The sequence below is a fragment of the Bos mutus genome, chromosome 3 (assembly GCF_027580195.1).
Source record: "Bos mutus isolate GX-2022 chromosome 3, NWIPB_WYAK_1.1, whole genome shotgun sequence".
NCBI lineage: Eukaryota > Metazoa > Chordata > Mammalia > Artiodactyla > Bovidae > Bos > Bos mutus.
Genome location: NC_091619.1, coordinates 41,531,499 through 41,548,243, shown reverse-complemented (window position 1 = coordinate 41,548,243; position 16,745 = coordinate 41,531,499). Strand labels below are relative to the sequence as shown.

Below are 16,745 nucleotides of genomic sequence, written 5' to 3'. Positions count from 1 at the left end.
AATCTAGGCCGAAATCAGAATACTTGGCATCAGTGATGAGTTTAGAAGTATTTCTGGTCAAGAAACCAAAGGAATTCAAACCCTAGCACACAGAATATATTGTTGCTCATTTGTTTAGTAAAATTATATCCTTAGAGTCTGATTTCGGAGAAGGCAATGGCAACCCACTCCAGTACTCTTGCCTGGAAAACACCATGGGCAGAGGAGCCTGGTAGGCTGCAGTCCATGGGGTCGCTAAGAGTCAGACATGACTGAGCGACTTCACTTTCACTTTTCACTTTCATGCACTGGAGAAGGAAATGGCAACCCACTCCAGTGTTCTTGCCTGGAGAATCCCAGGGACAGGGGAGCCTGGTGGGCTGCCGTCTATGGGGTCGCAGAGAGTCGGACACAACTGAAGCGACTTAGCAGCAGCAGCAGCAGCAGCAGTAGAGTCTGATTTGCCCATATGCTTATTATCCTTGACTAAAAATCCCTATGAAAGTAAAAAAATTTTAAGTGTATTCTATATAAACACATCAGTGTAAGTATATTTGAGTCATTAAAGACTTCCTGAAATAAAGTGACTGCTACTATTTACAACAGCCAAGACACGGAAGCAACCTAAATGTCTATCAACAGATCAATGGATAAAGATGTGGTACACATATGTAATGGAATACTACTCAGCCATTAAAAAGAATGAAATAATGCCATTTGCAGCAACATGGGTGGACCTACAGGCTTTCATAATGAGTGAAGTCCGTCAGGCAGAGAAAGACAAATATTGTACGATACCACTTATCTGCAGAATCTAAACAAAAAAAAGATACAAATGTACCTATTTACAGAACAGAAACAGATTTCCAGACTTAGAAAATGAACTTATGGTTAACAAGGGGAGGGGTCAGTGTGGGGTAGGGACAGATGGGGTCTGGGATTGACAGGTAGACACTGCTAAATTTAAAATTAATAACCAACAAGGACCTACGGTATAGCACAAAAAACTCTGCTCAATATTAATGTAACAACCTAAATGGGAAAAGAATTTGAAAAATATATAACTGATTCACTTTGCTGCACACCTGAAATTAACACAACATTGTTAATCAACTATACTCCAACATAAAATAAAAAAGTTAAAAGTGACTGCTAGCATTTAAATACACTGAAAAACACATGTAGTATTGTACCCAAATGTTTTCTTACAGTAATTCATAGATTAAATTTAACTATTTTATATAAAATTTTAGTATAATACAATGTTACAGAAAAAAAAATTAAAGTAGGGCTGAATGTATTTCATTTGATAAATCATATATATATAATCTAAGTGTGTAAAAGGTACAATTTTTTTTGAAAGTTAACATTTCAATGATATGAAATGTTATGGCAACACACTATTCCAAAAATATTCCAGTATTTTTGCCCAGGAAATCCCTGATTAACTACATCACACTTTTTAAAACTTTTATACAATTTAAAAATATTACAGTTTAAAATTATTACAAAGTTTCGACTATATTCCCCATTTTGTACAATACATCCTTGAACCCATCTTATATCTTCCATACTCCTACCCTACATTGCCCTCCCTTCCACTGGAAACCACTAGCTTGTTCTCTATATCTTCAAGTCTGCTTCTTTTTTTGTCCTATTTACTAGTTTATTGTATTTTTTAGATTCTACACATCAGTTCAGTTCAGTTCAGTAGCTCAGTCGTGTCCGACTCTTTGTGACCCCATCAATTGCAGCACGCCAGGCCTCCCTGTCCATCACCAACTCCCAGAGTTCACTCAAACTCATGTCCATTGAGTCGGTGATGCCATCCAGCCATCTCATCCTCTGTCGTCCCCTTCTCCTCCTGTCCTCAATCCCTCCCAGCATCAGAGTCTTTTCCAATGAGTCAACTCTTCACATGAGGTGGCCAAAGTACTGGAGTTTCAGCTTCAGCATCATTCCTTCCAAAGAACACCCAAGAGCAATCTCCTTTAGAATGGACTGGTTGGATCTCCTGCATCCAAGGGACTCTCAAGAGTCTTCTCCAACACCACAGTTCAAAAGCATCAATTCTTTGGCACTCAGCTTTCTTCACAGTCCAACTCTCACATCCATACATGACCACTGGAAAAACCATAGCCTTGACTAGACAGACCTTTGTTGACAAAAGAATGTCTCTGCTTTTTAATATGCTGTCTAGGTTGGTTATAACTTTCCTTCCAAAGAGTAAGCGTCTTTTAATTTCATGGCTGCAATCACCATCTGCAGTGATTTTGGAGCCCAAAAAATATACATAAAATCTACACATAAGCAATATCATATAGTACCTTTTTCTCTCTGACTTATTTCACTTAGCATAATGCTTTTCAAGTCCATTCATGTTGTTGCAAATGGCAAAATTTTCATTCTTTCCTATAGCTGAGTAGTATCTCATGTCTTCTTGAACCATTCATCTGGGGACAGACACTTAGGTTGCTTCCATATCTTAGAAATTATAAACAATGCTGCTATGAACATTACAGTATATGTACCTTTTCAAATTACTGTTTTGTTTTTTCAGATATGTACCCAGGAGTGGCACTGCTGGGTAACATGGTAGTTCTATTTTTAGTTTTTTGACAAACCTCCCTACTGTTTTCCACAGTGGCTGCACCAATTTACATTTGCACCAACAGTGTATGAGGGCTCCCTTTTCTCCACATCCTTGCCAACATTTGTTTTTTGGGTTCTTTTTGATGATAGCCATTTTGACAGGTGTGAGGTGATATGATATCCCAATGTGGTTTTACTTTGCATTTCCCTGATGATAGCAATATTGAGCATCTTTTCATGTGCCTGTTGACCATCTGCATTTCTTCTTTGGAAATATGTCTATTCAATTTTGCCCATTTTTTTAATGCTGAGTTGTATGATATGGCTTGATCAAATTTATCAAAGGCAGCAATGGAAGGAGCTCAAGGACCAAATTGTTGATGACGGGAAATGTGAGATCGAGGAGTTTGAACTCACACATTATGGGTTATTGTGAGTATGTATGTGTATATGTGTTTATTAGATTATAACAGTAAAGCCTGGAGGGGCTTCTCTGTTGGCTCAGTGGTACAGAATCCACCTGCCAGTGCAGGAAATGTGGGTTTGATCCCTGTGCTGGAAAGATCCTCTGGAGAAGGAAATGGCAACCCACTCCAGTATTCTTGTCTGGGAAATCCCATGGACACAGGAGCCTGAGCTACAGTCCATGGGGTCGTAAAAGAGTCTTAGTGACTAAACAATACTAACAACAATGCCTGAAGAGAAAGGACAAAGTTAAGAAACTATTATTGTATTTGAGTCATGAAATCACAGGCTCTTTGCTGAGATAATGACTGGAAAAAGAAAGAAAGCAACATAAATGCAAAATGATTACTAGCAATTGGATGTCTATTAAGAGAAGGCTGAAACACAGTAGTGAAGCTGCTGACTAAAAGGATAAAAAGGAAGGGAGAAGGAGAAAAAAAATTTTTCAAGTAGGGAAAGACTTTTTTTATACAAACAACACAGCAAAAAATAAAAAGTAATGAAAAGAGGATTTAACAGACTCTCATAATAAGGAAATAAATTAGTAATAATTCATTAGGCAGTCGTTGAGCACACTATAAAGACAGGATTATTCTGCACTCATGAATTCAAAGCTAAATAAGAAATAGAATAGTCTCTGAATTCAAATTACTGCAGGAAGACAGACAAAATAGATAAATTCAGGATGATAGGGTAAGTAATCAAGAGTCAAATGCATGATGCCATAGGAAAGTATAAACATAATATAATAAGGCTTTCTTAATAATTTAGGTGGTAAGATCTCTTGCTGTTTATGATTTTTTTAATAACACATGGAAAAAAACAGACTTTTTTACTAAGCAGTTCAACAAAGGTTCACTGAGTACCTACTATGTGCCAAGCACTTAGGATCAGAGAACAAAATTGCTGTGATTCCTTCTTTTATGGAATGTGTAGCCCATACTATGAAAGATAAAAACAGGACTACCGGTAATTACAATAGTGTCATAATGGGAGAAGGGGAGAAGTAGTGTTAAGAAAACACAAAGGAGAAAACTTACCTGGAGAAAGTGAAGCAAGACCTAAGGGATGAGTAGGAGTCAGCCAAGGGGTAAAATGTGTTGCAGATAAGGCTATAGGGAAGTAAGGCAAGAGTCTTTGGAAAAGAGGAAATATATGTGCAAAGGTCTGGAGGATAGAGAAGAAGGGAGAACAATGTGCTTAATTAACTGAAATTGTTCAATATTCTTCTAGCATAGCTTAGAGTGAGCTAAGGGTGACGTTTCAAGACTGGGTTTTAGGTGCCTGGAAAATCCCATGGATAGAGGAGCCTGGTAGGCTGCAGTCCATGGGGTCGCTGAGGGTCGGATACGACTAATCGACTTCACTTTGCTGCATTGGAGAAGGAAATGGCAACCCACTCCAGTGTTCTTGCCTGGAGAATCCCAGGGATGGGGGAGCCTGGTGGCTGCCGTCTATGGGGTCACACAGAGTTGGACACAACTGAAGTGACTTAGCAGCAGCAGCAGCAGTAAGGAACGAAGCCTGAAGAGATTGGAAAGATTCAGATCATAAATAGCTTCATAGTCATTTGAATTCTGAATATTTTGCTGAGAGCAGTTTTAAGCAAGGAAATGACACTCTTAAATTTATGTCCTACTTTATAAAATGACTCTGGCCATGCTCTGGAGAATAGGTTGGAAAAGTACAACATTAGAGGCAGAAAGTCCAATTGAGGAAGGTCCAGGATATCTGCAGCTGGCGACAAGGTGTAGAACAATGACTAGATTTTTGAGAGACTTCTAGGCTACAAGAAACAGGTTTGAGGGTTTAGTTCTAGAGCCTAGAGTCTGATGTATCTTGGAGGCATTATAGGAATCACTGTGAAACAGCTAAAGGCTAGCCCTTCCAAACTCTCTTGGGCTAGTAGTGGCCAAGTTACATCACTATCAGTGAGTCTGGCTGGTACCTCCTCTTCCTCCTTTCTGCCCTGAATACAAAGTTGTAGAGCCCTGATAATGATGAGCCACTTAATCAATCCCAGCTGCCATCTAACTTTCATCTGCTTTGTATACACAGATAATTTCCCATTTACTGGTTGGGTTTATTACCTACAGCTGAAAAATACCTAATATACATGACATTTGGAGATTTTCAGGGCAGTAAGATATATGGGTCTGCAATAGAGCTGGCTGGAAGACTGGGGATCATCAGCATATAAATGGCAACTAAAATTCAAAGTGGATGAGGTAACCCAGGAACTGCAAGAAGTACACAGATGGCCAAAGTCACAATCCTGAGAAACACCAGTGATTAAAAGTTGATCAGGGAAAGTGGAGAAGATTGGGATGAAGTGTTCAGAGATGTAGGAAGAATATTGGGAAGCTGGTGTCACAGAAGCCAAGGATGAAGAACTTTCAAAAGAATATCTAGTGAGGTGCTGTAGAGAACTTATTTCTCCTGGTTACCTCCTTTTTGTGTCTGTGCTCAGTCACATCCAGCCCTTTGCAATGACATGGACTGGAGCCCACCAGGCTCCTCTGTCCATGGGACTCTCCAGGCAAGAGTACTGGAGTGGGTTGCCATTTCCTCCTCCAGGGTATCTTCACCATCCAGGGATGGAACATTTAAAGTCTCCTGCATTGGCAGGAGGATTTTTTTTTTAAACACGGCGCCACCTGGGAAGCCTTATCTCCTAATTAGTTGTCACAAATCTCAAATTACATACTATCCATTGGGAAACTTGTGACCCCGCAAGACCCCTTCTATGCGTTCCTGTAGTTATATGTACTTGCGCCATCTTTTCACGCAGTGCTGTAATTGTTTGTCTAATGTCTCTCTCTCTCTCTCCCCGCTATGCCCCACCACAAAGATGTAATTAAACTCTGAGGGGGCAGAGATCAGTGTCTTAATTATACATATTTCCATCCCCAATTCCTGGTACCTGGTATACAGCAAGCTTTTGAAAGGTTTTTGTAAGATCAGGGATCAAACGCTGTAGGAAAATCCGGAACAGCGGACCCAGGAAGAAAAAAAAAAAAAACTCTATGCAAATAGATGAAACACTACGATCACTGGGATGTTAACTGGTGCTAAAAGGCTGTATGAAAGGGGAGAAATGAAGGGGAAATGTTGGTGGGTCGTAGCTCTGGTGATTTAAAAGGTTGGAAAGATACTGGTGCAAACATGGGAGACAAGTCTAAGTCCAAAGAAGGAAACGAGCCTCCTAGATGCTCGGAGGCAAGGGCCTATGGTGTTACGGTTTTCTTGCCCAGTCTCTTCCTCTAGATTGTAGATTTCCTCGAGGAGAGGGGTCGTATTATCAGTTCTGAAACAAAGTGGTGCTCAATAAATGTTTGACGAATATAGTATATTTCAGTATCCCCAGTGCCAAACACAATGCCCGGTACCCAGATGGTGCTCAACGAAAAGCTATTGGGCAAAGACCAGCTGGGCTTTGGGGTGCAAATGAAGCGGGAGGGAGAACGAGTCACGATAGATGGGCGCCTTGGTATAGATCGAGAGACTGGGTTTCCAGACAGGTTGGTTCGCCATCGTCGCTGCCCTTGGTTTTGCATACATCTCTCCACCTCTCCATCACGCGAGCCCTGTACGCGAGGCACTCGGAGGAAAAACCAAATCATCTCTCCCAGGCAACTCCAAATAAACCACTCCGTCCCCACCCCAGATGGGCCCAACCTACTTACCAGCTGCCCCGCAGCCCGGCTCCAGGTCCTCAGCACAAGCGCCGCAGCCATCTTACTCCGGAAATGACAACTGCTCTGAGGTTGGAGGAGTTGCCTCAGCCGCGGACAGACTGGGGGCGGGGAGGCGCGCCCCCACCTGACAGCCAACCAGGGAGCGGGGCGGGGCTGAGAAAACCCCCAGGGGTGGGTGGAGGGCACTGCTGAGGGGGAGGGGAGCGAAGTGGGGAGTGGGCCGTCCCAAATTTAATTTCAGGGACAAAGTTGGGTGGGGCACCGCTGTGCAAGTACTTATGCGCCAACAACGATCATCTTTTCAGCCCAAGTAATGGGGGAGATAGAGTGTGTTAAGGAAACATAAAGGAAGGGCACTACCTGGAGAAATTTTGGTTGAACTAAGATCGGAAGAGTTAAGTAGGAAACAAACAAACCTTCCTTCAACTCGTATTGTAATCTCTTGATTATAGAAAACGGGACATTTCTATACATGAAAGACTCTGTAGAAGCAAGTGTTAGTCGCTCAGTCGTGCCCGACTCTTTGCGATCCCGTGGACTGCAGCCCACCAGGCTCCTCTATCTATGGGATTTTCCAGGCAAGGACACTGGAGTGGTTTGCCATTTCCTTTTCCAGGGGATCTTCCCGACCCAGAATAGAACACAGGTCTCCTGCACTGCAGGCAGGCTCTTTACCGACTGAGCTACCGGGGGAGCTAGTTGAATCAAGTCTATACTAGAATACTTCCTAATAACTGGCATTTTTCTTACTGGCATTGTGAGCTTGGTTACCAAAAGTGGCTTTTTTTTTTAATGGAAAATGAACAAGATTATTATATCGAAGACAAACGTCATCAACATTATCTTTCCTTCTTAGGGAATTTGTCAGATATAGCTGCCCAGCATATGCAATATATGTCACAGGCATATTACCTTGAATTATTTGCCTCTGGTAGAAATGTCAAATTGAGCTCAGTGGAAACAGTAAGGACAAGATCAGAGCTTTAATGGTCAATCCTCTTCACAGCAACTAAGAAATCAGTTTCTAGAAATGTCCAGGATGATATTTGTCTTTTTTCCCTCTTACATGGGAAAGAAAATCTGTACAGAAGTTTACAGCACTATAGAGAAAAACCCACAACAAAGACAAAATCATAAATCTCAACACTGAAGATTAGTGGCTCTAAAACAAAATCTCAGGTATTTCACAAATTCACTGTCTATACTACTCAAACTCACACTTTCAATTTTGCCTTATGTGCCTTTCAGTATAGTTCTTACACACACACAACTGTAAGCAATAAATCTAAATAATTACCTTTATTAGAAAATCTGGGATAGTCAAAGAACTTTGATTTTTTGTTTTAGCATTTCCCCTAATAAAACTAAAGAGCCTCTTGATGAAAGTGAAAGAGGAAAGTGAAAAAGTTGGCTTAAAACTCAATATTCAGAAAACTAAGATCATGGCATCTGGTCCCATCACTTCATGGCAAATAGACAGGGAAACAATGGAAATAGTGAGAGACTTTATTTTTCAGTTCAGTTCAGTCGCTCACTCATGTCCAGCTCTTTGCAACCCCATGGACTGCAGCATGCCAGGCTTCCCTGTCCATCACCAACTCCCGGAGCTTACTCAAACTCATGTCCATTGAGTTGGTGATGCCATCCAATGCCTTATACTTCCTATAAGGTGGCCAAAGTACTGGAGTTTCAGCTTCATCATCAGTCCTTCCAACGAACACTCAGGACTTATTTCCTTTAGGATTGACTGGTTGGACCTCCTTGCAGTCCAAGGGACTCTCAAGAGTCTTCTCCAACACCGCAGTTGAAAAGCATCAGTTCTTCAGCACTCGGCTTTCTTTATGGTCTAACTCTCACATCCATCCATGACTACTGGAAAAACCATAACCTTGACTAGACGGACCTTTGTTGGCAAAGGAATGTCTCTGCTTTTTAAAATGCTATCTAGGTTGGTCATAGCTTTTCTTCCAAGAACCAAGCGACTTTATTTGGGGGGGGGGGCGTCCAAAATCACTGCAGATGGTGACTGCAGCCATGAAATTAAAAGACAGTTGCTCCTTGGAAGAAAAGTTATGACCAACGTAGACAGCATATTAAAAAGCAGAGACATTACTTTGCCAACAAAGGTCTGTCTAGTCAAAGCTATGGTTTTTACAATAATCATGTATGGATGTGAAAGTTGGACCATAAAGAAAGCTGAGTGCCAAAGAATTGATGCTTTTGAACTGTGGTGTTGGAGAAGACTCCTGAGAGTCCCTTGGACTGCAAGGAGATCCAACCAGTCCATCCTAAAGGAAATCAGTCCTGAATATTCATTGGAAGGACTGATGCTGAAGCTGAAGCTCCAATACTCTGGCTACCTGATGTGAAGAACTGACTCATTTGAAAAGACCGTGATGCTGGGAAAGATTGAAGGCAGGAGGAGAAGGGGATGACAGAGGATGAGATGGTTGGATGGCATCACGGACTCGGACATAAATTTGAGCAAGCTTCAGGAGTTGGTGATGGGCAGAGAAGCCTGGTGTGCTGCAGTCCATGGGGTTGCAAAGAGTTAGATACGACTGAGTGACTGCACTGGACTAACTAACAAAACATTTTATAGACATTAATAATATGTTTCATAATACTCCATGCATGTGTTTGTATAAAAAGATTAAGTAGCTGTGGCCTTGAACTGAATTATTTTTCTTCCTAGAGTCCCTATAATACCTTTTTCTTCTAACTTTCCCTTTATAGAAACTCTTGGTTTTGAGAGGACAAGTACCCTTCACCTCAGTCTTTTTAAGTTATTCTTGCCCTTTTGTAATTTCATAGAAACTTTAGAATTGGCTTGTCAAGCTCTTTAAAAAAGTCCTGGTGGGCATTTGATAGAATTTTATTGAAATTATATTTTCAATAATATAGCTAAAGATTCTTCAGGGTTTTATTTGTAGATATTCATATCATTTGAGAATAATGATGGTGCTGTTTTTGTCTGTTCAGTCTTGTGTCTTTCATTTCTTTCTTGTAGAATCTGGCTAGACTCCCATCATCTGTTGAAATTATGGCTTAACAAGCCATAATTGTGGACATTCTTATCTTGTTTTAACTTGAATTGGTGTCTTACATTTTACTATTATTTACTGTCATTAAGGAAGAAATTTTCTGTAGGATTTTCCAGATGTCCTTAATCAGGTTAAGGGAGTTTACATTCATTGCTAGTTTTGTTTGATTTTGTTTTACCATAAATAGGTCTTGATTTTTTTCAAATGCTTTTTCTTCATCTACTAATGTGATCTTAGGTTTTTGATATATTATCATAACATTTTTCTAATGTTAGAATGATAATCTCAATTTGGTTATAATATACAATATTTTATAAACATTGTCGGATTTGTTACTATTTTGATTGATCAGGATGCATCTAAATTTATAAACAAAATTGGCTTATACTTTTTCTTCTTGCTGTCATCTTTGTCTGGTTTTGGTACCAGAGATTGGGTAGAGTATATGCATTCCCAGAGCTTTCCCTCTTACAACAATGGTAGAACATTGGGATTAGGATCAGTAGGAGACAATGATGTTCACATCAAAACACAGAGGTTCATATCCCAGTATTCCTTAACAACTGTGTAGCTAGCCTTGCAGCAAACTGTTTAACACGTGCAGCTGTAAATGAGTAAAAACAGTAAATATTTTAGCAGGTTGTGCATGCATGCACCGGCCAAGTACTCAATCAATGCTGGCTGTTATCTGTATGATTTATCATATTCTAATTGCTGCTCCCTCTTAACTGTAAGATAGGTACAGTATATTTTTATCCTTAAGAAGATTGACATCATAATTGCTTACTTCTCAGTCTGTCCAAAATACTTCCAATATCTTCGGACAAAGAATACCTTACTCTCCTTTGCTTACATAGAAAGGCTTGCACGTGATTTGGTACTCAGTTAATGTAGGAATTGAACTGCAGCGGAATCAAGAAGCTGGTTGTCCTTTCTGTCCTGGCCTGAGGTGAATTACGTTAGTTGCACTGTTCATTGCCGCCATGAGCTTGTACTCTTTCTCCGACAAAGTGGGGTAACTTTGGCTTTTTGATAATTATACTGCCGATTCTGATTCTGTCCTTTTCCACTCGTCCCCGAAGAATTGATGTCTCACAGGAGAAAAAAAAGATAATATTCTACACACGCGCGCGCACACAGTAACAGACACCAGTGAAGAATAAGAGGCTCATGGGTATCATCAATGCGCCAAGGAAACACATTTCAAGGGCTAGGCTGCAGAGAAGGCAAACCCGACCAGAAAGAAGGTGGTCAGTGCATTGCAGGGACCTTTCCTACTCTTCGGCTTTAAGAGTTTCCAGTTTTGGTACGGCAGGATCCCCGAGAAAACAGTGATAAACACATTTGCACAAGCCTGCGAGACAACTGGAAGATACGACTAGAGGTGAAAGAGAAGCTTTCTGCAATTTGTACGTTTTGCTGTGTTCAGGGTGCAAGTCTATTAGGAACAGATTTCCTAAGATGCTCCAGGGTACCTCCCCGGCCACCACCCCTTCTGCCGGAGAGCTTCTGATTTGTCGGAATTTTCTGGGCGCCGCCTCTTTAAGGGGCGCGCGGGGCGCGGCGCGCACGCGCACTGGTTGTGGGCCTGAAGAACCCGGCTTCTGGGCGCTGTGCGTCAGGGTTCGTGTCTGCGGAGTTGGGCGTTCCCGCAGCCGGCGAGTTCCCTGCTTTTCCGGGGAGCCCGGCGGCCCTGAGCGGGGAGCGAGGACTCAGGCTCCGGAGCTGCAGGGCAGGAGTCCGCGTATCCTCTTTCTCCGGTTCCGGCCGAGGCTAAGTCGCGGGGGGCCGGGCCCCAGCACGCTCCCCATGGCTGGGCCGCGGGTGGAGGTGGACGGCGGCATCATGGAAGGGGTGAGTGCCGAGCAGGAGGCCTGGCGCGGTGCGGCTGCCGCACGGGCTGCGGCGGAGAGCTTGCGGGTCTAATCTCTCTCTTCTTTCGGCACCAGGGCGGGCAGATCCTGAGGGTGTCTACGGCCCTGAGCTGTCTGCTGGGCCTCCCTTTGCGGGTGCAGAAGATCCGAGCCGGCCGCAGCACGCCGGGCCTCAGGTAAGTCGGGGCGCCGGGGAGTCTGGTCGTGGGACTAGAGGATGGGTGGGTGGGACGAGGGGAGAAGAGGGGACAGGCCGTGGGACTGGAGGGTGGGGGTCTGGCGCCTGGCTAGGGATTGGGGGAGAAGAGGGGATAGGCCGAGGGACTGGAGGGTTGAGGGGGTGGTGCGCAGGGCCGGGGACTGGGGGAAAGGAAGGGACAGGCCCTGGGACTGAAGGGTGGGTGGCGGGGAACAGGCCATTGTTGGGGGGCAGGCGGGCGGGACGTGGAGCTGATGGTGATGCTAAGATCCCTGCCCTAGGATTGAGGACTCTGCGGCCCAGGGATGGTGCTGTGACCTCGGTAACTGGGCTTGGGTGCTTTTGAAAGCCTCAAGGAGCAAATTCAGAAAATAGGTCTATGTTTTCTCTGTTTAGCTAAAGTTGTCTCGTTTCCTGATGAGTTATATTTTAAAATGTTTCCCACCTCATCGGTCATTACAAGTACTCGGAAAGCTCGTACCAGCCGGCAAGGTAGATCAGGGCAGAACAGCTTCTGGGGCCAAACAAAAATTCCACTATTTTAAACCGGGCCTTTTTCTGCGTTCGCACGTTTTAGTCTCATAAAGAGCCTGAGATGCCGTATTTCCGGCTTTCATTCAGACCTCTAGGAAGCTGTGGATAGGATGAGGATTATCCGTTGTGAAGAGGGGAAAATGTTGACAGTTGACCGTGTTTCATCTGGAAGCTAGGCATACCACTAATTTAAGTCATGGTGAAGCCAAACTGATTCCTTTGTGCTTGTACTTTGTATATGTTTCCTTCTAGCGGATCAGCTGTCTCTTAGTTTTTTATTCAGACTCCATGTTGAAATTATTAAAAAGCAGTTACTGCTACGTGTGAACAGTAGTTCTCTTTGTCATGGCAGTAGTTTGCAGTAACCCATTTCATCAATAGGGAAATTAATTCATTAAGGCTGTGTTACGTACTTTATTAGTTTTCTAGGGCTGCAATAACAAAATACCACAGACTCTGTGGCCTCAACAACCGAAAATTGATTTTTGCAGTTTTGGAGGCTGGAAGTCCAAGATGAAGGTGCTGGTAGGGTTGGTTTTCTCTGAGGGACCTAAGGGAAGATTCTGTTCCAGGCCTCTCTCTTTGCCTTGAATATAATCAGCCTCTCGCCACCTCTTCCCTGTGCTCATGCCTCTGTACATATGCCCTGCTGGTGTGTCTTAATCTTCCCTTTTTGTAAGGACACCAGTGAGAATGGGCTGGGGCTCATTCTGACTGCCTCTTTTAACTTAATGAGCTCTTTAAAGGCCCTATTTCCAAATACAGTCACATTGTGAGGTACTTCAGCATATGAAATTTAGAGGATCACATTTCAGCCCGTAACAGGTATGTACATTACTCAGTGAAGTGCAAGTGAGACTGATGGCACTTGGGTTGTTTTATTAGTTTTACTCTTTTGTTTGCTTCTAATTTGCAACAATATTATCAGCATATGTGTTTATAGTTAAAGTAACATGTGGAAGGAACCCTTAAAAAGATACCTACCAGCAGGTAGTCCAGGTGCCTAAAAAACCAGAAGGACACTCTGGCACTTACTGTGGTTAGACCTTGCTGTTTTCTTGCCATTGCAGTTTTATAAATGTGTCATAAAGTGTGGGGATATAGGCAGTCTGAATGCACACGTTTTGATGCAGTATTATGACCTGAAGGCCTCAACATTTATCTGGACTGGAAATGATTCGAGATTTGTGTGATGGGCAACTGGAGGGGGCAGAAATCGGCTCAACAGAAATAACGTTTACACCAGAGAAGATCAAAGGTGGAGTCCACACAGCAGATACCAAGACAGCAGGGTATGTGTCACTTACATTCCATTTTACTATATGTTTTTGAATTAGACCTGGATACAGATACAGGTACTACCACTTCCTGGACAAGTTGCTTAACCTCTTTGAAGCTTGGTTTCCTCACTTTTAAAATGGACATAAAACACATTTCAGAGTTAGAGGTCCTGTGTAAAGTTTCAAATACCTAATTGCTTATTAATTGTAGCTGTTACTGTAGTTATTACTGTACCTATCTAGAATTTTCTTTCATATATCAGTTCAGTCGCTCAGTTGTGTCTGTCTGATGCTTTGCAACCCCGTGGACTGCAGCACTCCAGGCTTCCCTGTCCATCATCACCAACTCCTGGAGTTTACTGAAACTCATGTCCATCAAGTCGGTGATGCCATCTAACCATCTCATCCTCTGTCATCCCCTTCTCCTGCCTTCAGTCTTTCCCAGCATCAGGGCTTTTCCAATGAGTCAGTTCTTCACATCAGGTGGCCAAAATATTGGAGCTTCAGTATTAGTTCTTCCAATGAATATTCAGGACTGATCTTTAGGATTGACTGGTTTGATCTCCTTGCAGTCCAAAGGGACTCTCAAGAGTCTTCTCCAGCACCACGGTTCAAAAGTATCAATTGTTTGGGGCTCAGCTTTCCTTGTAGTCCAACTCTCACATCCATACATGACTACTGGAAAAACCATAGTTTTGACTATACAGACCTTTGCTGGGAAAGTGATGTCTCTGCTTTTTAAAATGCTGTTTAGGTTGGTCATAGCTTTTCTTCCAAGGAGTAAGTGACTTTCAATTTTATGGCTGCAGTCACCATCCACAGTGATTTTGGAGCCTAAGAAAATAAAGTCTGTGACTGACTCCCCATCTATACATCTTCTCTCATGTATAGTATAACATATTTGTTTCTTTAGTTTTTGTTATTCAGAAAATGAATATCTGAAAGCACCTGTACTTTTGTGCTTTGTAGTGATAAGTAGTCTTTGTGGTGTAGTCTGTTTAGTTCTTGGTTTGCAGCTAATTATGAACCATATTTTACTTTTAGTCTAGGTATTTTTGTCCTCTTAATAGAGACTTATGCAACTATATATAGAAATTTTTGTATGTGATCTTCTTTTTATCCTCATTGAAAAATGGATATTTAACAATTAAGTTGAGCCTTTATTATTTTCCAAAAATCTCTCCTTTTATTGATAAAATATGGAGAACAGTTTTTGTGTTTTCTGTGTTATTGGCTGATGGCTATTGTAAGCAGCATCTTTTTACCAAAATCTTATACATTTACTAGGAAATTTGATAAAATAAGGAATAGTATTGTAAATGTGATGCCAGTTTGTTTCAGAAATGACTGTTTCAGTAGATTATGATTTTTTTTAGCTTAAGGAAATGTTTAGTGACAATTGAGGTTTCAGTTATGATGTGAATAGATTTATGTTAAAAAAGGCCTCTCGTAGGCCTCAGGTGAAGGTTACCAAATGATAACTTTCTTAAGGGGATTAAACCATTCTGAAGTATCTTTATTTTGGGGGCCTCCAAGATCACTGCAGATGGTGACTGCAGCCATGAAATTAAAAGATGCTTACTCCTTGGCAGGAAAGTTATGACCAACCTAGACAGCATATTAAAAAGCAGAGATATTACTTTGCCAACAAAGGTCCATCTAGTCAAAGCTATGGTTTTTCCAGTGGTCATGTATGGATGTGAGAGTTGGACTATAAAGAAAGCTGAGCAGCGAAGATTTGATGCTTTTGAACTGTGGTGTTGGAGAAGACTCTTGAGAGTCCCTTGGACTTCAGGGAGGTCCAACCAGTCCATCCAAAAGGAAATCAGTCCTGAGTGTTCATTGGAAGGACTAATGTTAAAGCTGAAACTCCAGTAGTTTGGCCACCTGATGTGAAGAGCTGACTCATTTGAAAAGACCCTGATGCTGGGAAATATTGAAGGCAGGAAGAGAAGGGGATGACAGAGAATGAGAGGCTTGGATGGCATCACTGACTTAATGGACGTGAGTTTGGATAAACTCCAGGAGTTGGTGATGGACAGGGAGGCTTGGCATGCTGTAGTCCATGGGGTCACAACCAGTTGGACACGACTGAGTAACTGAACTGAACTGAAGTATCTTTCTTATTTCAGGCATTCTTTCGTACAAAAAGAGGGGAAAGTTATAGTTAGCCAACTATCTAAAACTTAGCGAACACAGAATCATAGAATTTTGAATCTGTAGGAAAGAAGATAGAAACCATGTATTCCAACCCTTCCTTTACTTTGTGAATGAGAAAATGAAGACGCAGAGGTCATAGAGTCAGGGTCAGAACTAGAATTAGAATCTAGACTTTCTGGCTTCTAATCCACAAGAATGTATGAGAAATGAGTTTAAAGTTGATAATCCACTTCCCTTCAGTAGACTAAAACAAGCTTATTTCTAGCAACAAAACACATCTTACATAAGTGAATTATAGCATTTTCATCCCTAATTGTGATTATAGTACTATGTTTTTTCAAATGTCTACCTTTGTCTTTGCAGTTCCTTGTGTGTATGTGCTTAGTCACTCAATCGTGTCCAACTCTTTGCGAACCTGTGGACTATAGCCCACCAGGCTCCTCTGTCCATGGGATGCTCCAGGCAAGAATACTGGAGTGGGTTGCCATTTCCTCCTCCAGGGGATCTTCCCTATTTAAGAGATTAAACCTGTGTCTTCTGCATTGGCAGGCAGATTCCTTACCACTGAGCCACCTGGAAATCCCTTGCAATTCCATACGTTTTTAAAATTAAGGTTTTCTTTACTCTTCTTAGACTCTGATTTTATTGGGTGGAAGAGAAACACTTTAACTGTATTGGGTTTCTCAGAGGGTATAAACAGAAGTTCAGCAGTTGTAAACCTATGGTTTATGGTAAACTGAACATTTCCAAGTCTTTTTCACTTACCCCTAGGCTTAACTCCTAAAAAGAGGGATTATATTATATGCAATTTCTCTTACAGTGCCTAACATTACACAGTGTTAAGTATTTACTGAATTAATAAAATACAATATCAGTGATAGAGACTGTATAATTCAGTACCCATGCATCATTCCCATAGG

At 41.9% G+C, this 16,745-nt stretch overlaps 2 protein-coding genes across 5 annotated transcripts in view; one reads left to right on the top strand and one right to left on the bottom strand.

Annotated features, from left to right (window-relative positions):
• The window catches only part of DBT (dihydrolipoamide branched chain transacylase E2), a 40,516-nt gene extending 33,713 nt beyond the window's left edge, over positions 1 to 6,803 (bottom strand). For both annotated transcript variants that reach the window (XM_070367602.1, XM_070367603.1), the window contains exon 1: positions 6,723 to 6,803. In XM_070367602.1, the coding sequence (XP_070223703.1) occupies positions 6,723 to 6,773 (51 nt within the window). In that variant the 5' untranslated portion in view covers positions 6,774 to 6,803. The remainder of the gene's footprint in view (positions 1 to 6,722) is intronic.
• A 4,562-nt stretch (positions 6,804 to 11,365) lies between these two features.
• The window catches only part of RTCA (RNA 3'-terminal phosphate cyclase), a 28,100-nt gene continuing 22,720 nt past the window's right edge, over positions 11,366 to 16,745 (top strand). Inside the window, exons 1-3 of one of the 3 annotated variants that reach the window (XM_005906360.3) lie at positions 11,366 to 11,632; positions 11,728 to 11,828; positions 13,534 to 13,677. In XM_005906360.3, the coding sequence (XP_005906422.2) occupies positions 11,588 to 11,632; positions 11,728 to 11,828; positions 13,534 to 13,677 (290 nt within the window). In that variant the 5' untranslated portion in view covers positions 11,366 to 11,587. Of the gene's footprint in view, positions 11,633 to 11,727; positions 11,829 to 13,455; positions 13,678 to 16,745 lie in introns of those variants that run through there. The other 2 variants (XM_070367600.1, XM_070367601.1) reach the window with 2 other exon arrangements.